At 45.5% G+C, this 9,973-nt stretch overlaps 1 protein-coding gene across 1 annotated transcript; it reads left to right on the top strand.

Moving 5' to 3' along the window:
* Nucleotides 1-6,441: 6,441 nt before the first annotated feature.
* LOC115322187 (putative nuclease HARBI1) lies at nucleotides 6,442-9,168 on the top strand. The gene is made up of 4 exons (XM_029982520.2): nucleotides 6,442-6,512; nucleotides 6,819-6,920; nucleotides 7,091-7,220; nucleotides 8,314-9,168. Exons 1-4 carry the CDS (start codon nucleotides 6,457-6,459, stop codon nucleotides 9,166-9,168), a joined length of 1,143 nt encoding a protein of 380 aa, XP_029838380.2. The 5' UTR covers nucleotides 6,442-6,456.
* The last annotated feature ends 805 nt before the right edge of the window (nucleotides 9,169-9,973 follow it).

Genomic DNA, 9,973 nt, shown 5'->3' with positions numbered 1-9,973 from the left:
TGTCAAACCGCCTCTCTGTGACGATATTTGACGAAGTTCAGCAAGCTGTGCTGTGTGACCTAATCAACATATTTTTATGATCTTTATATCACCGTAAAGCACCAATTATGCTCTTTCTTTTGAGTATAATTTCAATCTTTTGCCACAAGTATATAATGCGCTACATGTGCCTGAAAAACGAATATTTCGAAAAACTAGCAAGTTTGGAGTCGATTTTCTAAAAAAACCCACTTTTTACTTTTTCATTTTTTATTCACAGTTAGTTAATATAGTAGTCTATCAGGAACTACCAACAGAAATTGTAATATATTGTTTGTATGGCCACTATTAAGACTTGAATCTCGTGCTATGAGCGTTTTGAACGGGACTTCGCACAGGCGCTCCTCTGACCAGGATTTTGGCCTATATAAGGTTTTTTATTTATCGTTAGCAGTTACCTAATATCCAACCATAAACATTTAAAAAAAGTTTTAAGTAGTGCTCTTAAAAAAAAGTTACTTAGAAGTCTGTATTCACAAGTGCGAGCGCATCTTTTTCTCCCAATACGGGGGAATGCAGATCGTTAGAGAAGTCCACTGAGGCCTTTTGCTTTCGGCTCCAAAATATTACAAATGCCACCCCAGTCAGGCGGCGTGTATAGAATACTTTATCTTGAACATCACGGGGCTACCGCCTTTATCTTCGTCGCGGTCCTGGAGCCATGCCTTTGGATGCGACCGACACGGAAACCCTGATTGTCGTGAGAACAGGCGTTTCGAGGTTAGAGTTTACGTCGCAAGCCCCCCTCTGTCTCTCCAAGCTCCCCTCCTCGTCCTTCTAACACAACCATGCCACTAATCCGCGGGCACTAAAAGAGACGCCGCTGCTGCGTGGCACTCAGATTACGCGCGAGGCAGAGAGCGAATGTTTAAGTATGGATCGACGGGAAGATTGGGGACCCAAAGGAAGCCGAATCTTCGCATGTCGTCTAACTGATAATAGCCTTCTCGGTCCCTTTCTGGCTCTATACTTGAATTCCTAAGCCACGGCGGAAAGCTGGTACTCATTCTACCTCCGTGCTGTCTGAGCTGGATGAACTTAAAACTGCTCCTGCTTTCAGAAAGCCAGAAGGGTTCGTTACTGCCATGGCTAATACATTATTCAGTTCAGACCGGAAAGTATGCGCCGACTATTCAAGGAGACACAAGAGAATAGTGTTTTACGGACGCCATTTTCGTCAAGTCTCGGAGCTAAACCTAAGTTTTCTTAAGCAAGTTCTACCAGCTGAGGACACCCAGCGCGTAAGCCCTGGAGATGTTCTGTACAATAACTGCTACACAATGTTCTTGGGTCAGATTGAAGAACATAAGCAAGGACAAGAAATATTGTCATCAAGCTCATCCTCGTCATCCCTGAAACCATCGGACAGATCATTCGTTGACGAGGAAGCCCTGGTCCAAGGAGTGTCTGAAGCAATTGATGCTGCCGAAGTAAGTGTGACACTGCTTAAACTCCCTTCTAGCGTGACCCCACGAAGTCGTACCGGCTATGTTAAGCGAACAAAAATCCGAGATAACCGCGGACCTCAAAAAGAAAATTGGTCGTAAACTAAGTGACGTGTACGGAGAACCTACGGGCACAGACAAAGAAGATCCATGCTCCTCGTGCTCCGACTGGGTCAGCTATTTACGAGCAGCCCACGTCAAGAGCGCGTCGCAGCTTGAACGCTACCGCCTCTTAACTCTTTTTCCATCTAACCTCAAAAAGAAAGATATCCTGAAAGCAATTTCTGAAGTGACGAAGCATGCTTTGGACCAATCAAGAAAGCTGAAAAAAAATAGGGGTCTGGGCGTCACCTGACCCATACCAAGGACATGCTCTCAACGAAAACGATGTCGCTCTTGCGTTGACTTACTACACATCAGATGCAAAAGACTGCTCAAGACAAAGCCCGAACAAGAAGGATGTCGGAAGGCTTTTTATTGATGGTCAGGAAGTCTTCGTCACGAAGCGATTTATGACGAGATCTATTAGGGAAACCTACAAAGAATTCAAGGTGGGCAATCCCGAGTCAAAAATGGGCCTAACAAAATTTTATTCTCTTCGGCCCAAGTGGGTTATGAAACACACTGTACATGAAGAGTGTGTGTGTGTATGCTGCGCCAACTTCATACTCTGTCTGACATCTCTGTCAAATGCGGCGGGGAAGACCATGACCTTTGAAGTCGTCCAGAAAATTTTTCTTTGTGAAAATCCTTCCCAAAACTGCTTCTTGCTGAGGTGAGAAGCCTGTTCGAACCGGAAGGACATATCCCTCGAGATGCTAGGGATGAGCGCTGAAGATGAACTGGAGTTGGCACTGTGGAAATCTGGTGGCGAGTTGATGAAAAAACATTTGGAGGCCACTGCTTTTCTTAACGAACGCAACAAGTGGACGAAGAAATACATACCCCACTATTATATTCGGCGCGCACAACAGAGAGCAATATGGTTTGAAAAAGCAAATGTGAAGCCACGTGTCGTAGTCCTCCACTTTGATTTCGCCGAAAACTGGAGTATTGTGCTCCCACGTGCAGTGCAGGGATACCACTGGAAAACCAAGATGGTGACAATCTTCACCTGCGTTGCGACGACCACGAAGGGAACACTAAGTTTCGACGTCGTGAGTGACGATACCTGTCATGATTCTGCACACGCGCTTTTTGCGCTCACAATGATTGAAGACAGGCTCGAGGAACTCTTGCCCGTTTTTTTGGAGCTAATCTATGTTTCGGACGGCGCTCCAAGCCATTTCGAAAATCGGCACCAATTACACGAATTTCAGAAAAAGTTTGTTGTCAGCAGGTTGATATACTCGGCGTCAGGGCACGGCAAAAGCGCGTGCGATGGAGTGGGTGGTGTGCTGAAGCATCATGCGTCATTGCATAACTTGAAAACAACTGAGCTGAGCTCCATAACTAACGCGCGTACGTTCGTTGAAGCGATAACGCTTCTCTTCATCGACCAAGAGGAGCTGTCCCGTTATCGGGAGCTTAAAAGGAAGGGGTGGGAGAAGGTAACCCCATCGAAAGGCATCCAATCTTCTCATGTGTGGAGCAAAGCAATGGGGGAAGGGGGAGGTGATGTGGTCCTAGACAGAGTTTACCAAACCCCAGAATAGACAGAGCTAAATGGTGGGACCGTGAAAAGGCCGGACCGTTTCAACAGTGCGTTCATCATTGTCCCCCTGTGAGTGCGCGCTGTGTGATCAGACGACGCGCCATAGACTTTGACACTGAACTGACTGCAATTTGGACAAAGCGAAAACTGGCTCAGAATCGCATCAACCTATTGTCTCGAAATGTGCTACGTCGAAAGATGACTATCCCTATCCCAGGTGTTTATCACTGTTTTTGTGTGTGCAGCGCCGTGTAGTATTGAAAAGGTACTGCGTCGTCTATCCGTAAACCAGACGGAATTAGGCAATGTTCAATTCGTTTTAAAGTTTATATTTGTATTAACTTTGAGTGTATTTTATGTTAATTAGGAGTATATGAGACATTTAATCAACACATTTTGATATATTTTATGAAATGAACATGTTTAGGCTACAACATGAAATATTACTTCCCTTCAGGAAGTAATATTAGTAACGTGTCGCATCTTGAGTTTAAAATTCCGAACTTTATATGTGGTTGTCATATTTTCTTATGTCAAACAGATATGCAGTGCATATACATATGTGCGATTTAGTATCTGACGCTTAGGAAGTGCGGTCTATTTTGTGCACATACGGGCTCTTTCGTAAAATAACAAGCATTTCGTAGCGTGTAAGGACGAGCATTTCGTGGCGTGTAAGGCTTCAAATGCGTTAGTCATGTGTTTAGGTTTCATTTCTATTTGCAGTGATTTATGCCAGGTTACTTAGACTTTTCCCTCGTGACTTAAGTTTGTCCGAGAGTTTAGATGTTACGAACTTCTCCGTCAATACAAAAGGCGAAGCTCACACACCTTTCAAATCACCCCAGTGCCAAGTAAATAAATATTGTAAGGATGAATATTGTTACTTCACTTGCTTTTACGCTCAGATATTGTGGTAAGTACTAACGTTAAATAGAGAACTTTACATTGGCCAAAATTCTGCTCAGCAAAGCGCCTGTGCGAAGTCCCGTTCAAAATGCTCATAGCACGAGATTCGAGTCTTAATAGCGGCCGTACAAACAATATATTACAATTTCTGTTGGTAGATCCTGATAGACAACTATATTAACTAACTGTGAATAAAAAATGAAAAAAGTAAAAAGTGGGTTTTTTTAGAAAATCGACTCCAAACTTGCTAGTTTTTCGAAATATTCGTTTTTCAGGCACATGTAGCGCATTATATACTTGTGGCAAAATATTGAAATTATACTCAAAAGAAAGAGCATAATTGGTGCTTTACGGTGATATAAAGATCATAAAAATATGTTGATTAGGTCACACAGCACAGCTTGCTGAACTTCGTCAAATATCGTCACAGAGAGGCGGTTTGACAAATAAAAAAAAAATCATTAAGAATGTTATGACCTAGACGCTTAATTAGCGTGAAAAAGCCTATGTCTAGAGTGTTCCCAAAAAGTTATATTGATGTAGCGTAAAAAGTAGGGAAAAGGGATGGAGTGAAATATGGCACCTCCGATAGTTTTAGCGGAAAACAAACAGCGCAAGGACAAGGACAGAGTAGAAGGCGGTAGGCACACACAGCGCTGCGTGTGTCTACCGCCTTCTACTCTGTCCTTGTCCTTGCGCTGTTTGTTTTCCGCTAATATGAATGACCAACTAGCCCAATCGTCAACACTACTGAACCTCCGATAGGCTGGAAAAACATCAATTTCCACCTTGACCGCTTCAACGGTCCATAACTTGAGAACGAAAAATCCGAGGACATAACCGTTTGCGTCTTCTTTTATTATAGGAAGTGCCCCGAAACATATATTTTTTTCGTCAAAATTAAAAATTCGACCCTAAACCCGTGCCTGAGTTGAGATGAAATCACCCATATACTCTATACAAATATTAACAATACCATACTTTTTAAATAGACTTAGATACAGGCTTTCATTTGGTATGTTTCTTGGGTCGTGAATAAATGTAAATCGAAATCTAGCTCTATCCATACTTGGCCCATTATTGACAAAGGTGCAAGATTCAAGAATTGTATTTTATAAAATAAAATAAAAACACCTTTTTAGTTATCTTTATTTATTTTACGTAAAGTATTAAAGCATTAAAAAACTTACCATTGTTGTGAAAAAGATAATCTAAACGTTGCGAGACTCCAAAATGTGTCACTAGTGAAAACTTCGTAATTCGCAAGACCTGCCTTTTCCCCTTTCGAAACCCAAAACTCAAGATCAAAACAATTTCCGTAGTTCTAATTTGCAGATTTGTTTTAGACACACATTTTCCACCAACGTATACTTTTTTTTTAATTTTTTGGGACCCATCACTTCGCTCTTGCATGGTTTGAAATGAAATTATCCAATGATCAATTACTGAGTCACAAAATTGAAAATTACTAGCAAGAAATTGATTACTTTTTACGTTATTTTCTTACTTTTTAGCACGAAATCGAAAATGCACACATGTTTTAAAAGCGGTCATATATTTTTTCAAGTTGTCATTAACACCTTGCTAGCTATTGCTAATATAATTATTCAGTAATAGAGATAGATATAGAAATAGAGAGAGAGAGATAAAAGGATAAATGAACAGTCACATGCTGGACTAATAGGAACCTCGATATAAAAAAATAAATCGGATAAGATGACGTTCTGATCTTAGTAGGTTCTGTACACCTTGAATCGCTTATCACCTGGGCGAAAAATGATGAGTCACTCAGCTGTGGACGCATGCGCAGCGTCCGATATACCGCATGCTCAGAGGGCGCTCGACAGCCTAGCAGAGAAAGGTCAAAGGTGGCAGCCCGCAGAAGACGAGCTTTGCAAAGGTATTATATGCGAGCGCGCGCTCGTGAACTCTTAAGGCCCGTTCACACAGTTGCGTTCGGAGCGACCACTATGCTTACGAACGAATGCAACCGCTGCGACTTCAACGACAACTGTGCGCGACGTGTACACACACTTGCAACCGCATACAACCAGACGGATCAACAGCCAATAAGAAACGAGCTTCAGCTCTTGCTCCTAGCCAATAGTAAGCAACCCAACTACGCTTACAAACATGGCGGACGGTTTCGTTCCCGTCGCGAGGTCCTCACCGGAGCAGCCGGAGGTTTCGGCTACGGCGTACAGCCACGACGATTTGCTGTACGCCTACAATAGCTGCGTGAGGGCTTATGTTGCCCGTGCAGGCAGCAGCACTGACTGGGCACTAGTCGCGCGGTCATCCGCTGCGATGTTGCTCTTGAGCCGCCAAAGACGTCCCCGCCGAGAATGGGTTCGGTTCATCCTTCGTTCGCGGGAGAACCTCGGCGAGTACCACCACCTCGTCCGCGATATGCGGCTGGACGACGGACGAGACTTCTTCATGTACTTCAGAATGACGCGGCAAAGGTGTGTACTGTACCTCACTCTTTCCAATGCTAAATGCATATCAAATAGCTCGAAGGCCCGCCAACGTGTAGGAGGCGCTTGTTTAGGGCACGTACAGTCTGATTACCTCGCTCGCTCGCTGCCATTGGAACTGCCGAGTCCTCGTAAAATACTGCGCAGAAATAACGTAAAAAAAAAAAAAAAAAAAAAAAAAAAACGAGGCAAAGAGCGTTGTTTTTATGGTGCGCGCATTTTTTAAAGTTCACTTTATAGCCCGAACCGAAGCAGCTAGGACTGGAGACGGCCTGTAAACGGTTTCCTCTGCAGGTTTGAGCACCTGCTGTCCCTTGTTGGGCCACTGCTGCTGAAGCAAGCCACGTTCTGGAGAACGCCGATCACCCCAGCGGAGAGGCTGTCCTTGACAATCAGGTGAGTTGAATAACTTCATTCTTTTCGGCTCTTTTTCAAACAGCTGGGTAACTCACCATTTAATGTGTACTCAGTTTTAAGTTTGTTTTCATTTCACCAGTCGGCTCTAAAAGTTGAGATGATCATGTGTTACTGTCTCTGAATTTGTTTCCCTCATTTCACTATTTTAGGTACCTGGCTCACGGAGCTTCTCAGGCAATATGCGCGACCAGTTATAGGATCGGCCGGTCGACGACCTCCGGGATAATCAGGGACACGTGCCTGGCCCTCCACAAGGTGCTAGACCCACTCTACCGCCCTGTGAGTAGACATCTTCAAGAAAATGTTAATCCTTATGTGACGTCATGACAAGCACTTTTCGCATCGAATACATATCTCTGATACCATCTTCGATCAGCACACACCAGAATTGCCCTGAAACCGAGACAGTCCACAGTGCTCGGTCGTGCAGCACATAGTCGGTGGAACATTGAGGACAAACTGCGCCGTACCGGTACACCGCGGCGAGCACCACTATGCATCCCTTCGTGTTTTGTTTGTTTTTCTTGTGTACGTCTGCAGGCAGTGCCTATCTGCTGTCAATTTCTCCTGGCTTTTTACTCGTGGCTTTAGCATTTTTACACAAATGGGCATTGTGGACTTGGTTGTCTATAGGGTCATGAAACAAGTAACAATTCCACAGGTGCCCATTATTGTTGGTAAGAGTGCAATTCCACAGGTGCCCATTATTGTTGGTAAGAGTACCACCAGACAATAGCCATACCTCGGTGTTATTGTAATGCTTCACAAAGCTTTCCACGATGTTCGTAACTTTCGGGCGCTCCTTGCCACTGCAGCAATCACCGGTAATCGCAGAGATGGTAAGAAGCTCGTCGTCTTTACTGTCAGAAGGGTTGGGAAATTCATAGAGTACCGCTGTTAGGTGTGTTTGCTTTCACAAAATCTCCATCTGCTATTCCTGCCATCTCCTTGTTTCCCGGTCCTGGCTGCAAAGCCTGATGGGGCTGCACCCCGGTGCACTGTTGATTTTTTTGGTGCGCTTTGGGGCAACAAAAAGCCGCATCGGGAGGGTGCGCTCCGTTGATCGAGTATGTCCGGTGCGCACCGGTGCACTTGATCGAAGACAAGGCGCACCTCAGCGCCCCGGTACACACCGGTGCGGATGATCGAGGAAGCTCTGAACGTTTAAATTATCTGGCTGGTAAATCAATGTACCCACGAAATTTAGGTTTCTTCTAAGCCTATCCTTCCGAATCATCAGATGCTACACCCTTTCTTCTTTGCTCGTGTGAAACAGTTCAGTTGTTACTGAATTCTGGCTATAATGAGCGTTGTGTGCTATTGTGGCATTTAAATAAAGTTACCCAAGAGCATTTTTTGACTGACTTTGCAGGCCCCAAACACTGCCCAGTGGGAGCGGCTCGCAGCGGAGTTCGGCAGGCTGTGGAACTTCCCGAACTGTGTCGGAGCCCTGGATGGCAAGCACGTGGCCGTCCAAGCTCCACCTGGTAAAGGCTCCGACACATTCAACTACAAGGGGTTCCACAGCATTGTCCTCCTCGCAAGCTGCGACGCCAGCTACAAGTTCACGCTGGTGGACGTTGGGCAGCCAGGGCGGTTTAGTGATGGGGGCATCTTTCGAGACTCCGAAATGGGTCAGTCTCTGCTGTCGGGAGGACTTGGTCTCCCGCCAGCTGGGCGGCTACCCCATACATCCGCCAAGCTGCCTTTTGTCTTTGTGGCAGATGAGGCGTTCCCCCTGCTGACTAACCTCATGCGCCCTTACCCCAGGAAGGACTTGGAGCTAATGCAGAAAGTGTTCAACTACAGGCTATCCAGAGCCAGGAGGATAATTGAGAACACTTTCGGCATCCTGGTGGCACGTTGGCGCATTTTCAGACAAACAATCCAGGCGTCTGAGGAGACTCTGGAGGCCATTGTCTGGGCGTGCGTCAACCTGCATAACTACCTGAGGGTGTGTGACGAGAGCGAGCAGGGGGAGCGTCGCTACTGCCCCGTCGGTTACGCAGACCAGGAAGCTGCATCTGGCGCTGTAACCGTCGGTCAGTGGAGGAGTGATGCGGCTGGCAGCACTGCGCTGTCGGATGTAGGCCGTGTCAGCTCAAACAACGCCTCCGACACTAACAAAGCAGTGAGGGACAAGTTCATGAGATACTTCTGTTCCTCGCAGGGCGAGGTACCATGGCAGTACAATGTAGTGTACAAAGGTTCTGCTCCTGAAAGCTGAGTTCTTTTTGTGCAAGCATATGTAAGCTTCTGAATTGTTTTCTTTGTTGTGTTCTTTACAATCTGAATGGGCAACTCCGCTTCATCTTTTTTTTCTTTTTTTTTTAAACAATGCAGTCCTCTTGAGCATCACCGAGGAAGACTGCACGTCGAATATTACGACATAGTTGCGTCTTGATGTTTCCTAAATGGTCCGGCAAACCTTGCAACTCGCCAAGTTGCCGAAATCGGACGATTTGAGTGAGCAAATTGAGGTGCAACCAACAGAGCAGTCAAAGAAGACTACTGCGTGGACATAACCAACATTGAGCTAAATGTCATCACATTTTTCCCCTTTTGCTTGTTTTTACTTCTCTGTGCAAATTAACAGGTGACGTGAGCAACGTTTCCTCTCGGCGCTCAGCGGAGTCCACATGGTTAGAGCAACGCGCCTGCGCAGCGCGCTTCTTAGGAGCCCCACGGTCGCCCTGCCATTATTACCGTCGTCGTCTCACCGTTTGTGATTATTGTCTCTCGGGGTTTCGTCCACACTTCGGACATTATGTGCGCAGACTTATGCCGCAGTTGTGCAGACGTCGTCGAATGTCGTAGACACCAAAACGTGGTGAAGAGTGCAGTGCAGACTACACTTGCACCTGGCACACGCCCACCCCAATCCCGCCTGTTGTTGCGTGGAGAATCATGTGACATCTCGTACCACGTTATAGCCATGTTCTTGGCGGCCAGAGGCCAATGTTGCCAGACGGAGCAGAATTTTCGTTTTAGATTTCTGCTCGTGCTATATATTCATTTTTCGGGACACAAAT

Source organism: Ixodes scapularis, unplaced genomic scaffold, assembly GCF_016920785.2.
Source record: "Ixodes scapularis isolate PalLabHiFi unplaced genomic scaffold, ASM1692078v2 PGA_scaffold2__306_contigs__length_199485367, whole genome shotgun sequence".
Classification (NCBI taxonomy): Eukaryota; Metazoa; Arthropoda; class Arachnida; order Ixodida; family Ixodidae; genus Ixodes; species Ixodes scapularis.
This window is presented reverse-complemented; position numbering and strand designations above follow the sequence as displayed.

Coding starts and splice junctions, on each gene's coding strand:
- LOC115322187 (XM_029982520.2), top strand. CDS start 6,457: ATGCGGCTGGACGACGGACGAGACTTCTTCATGTACTTCAGAATGACG. Junction 6,513..6,818: donor TTCAGAATGACGCGGCAAAG/GTGTGTACTGTA, acceptor TTTCCTCTGCAG/GTTTGAGCACCTGCTGTCCC. Junction 7,221..8,313: donor TAGACCCACTCTACCGCCCT/GTGAGTAGACAT, acceptor CTGACTTTGCAG/GCCCCAAACACTGCCCAGTG.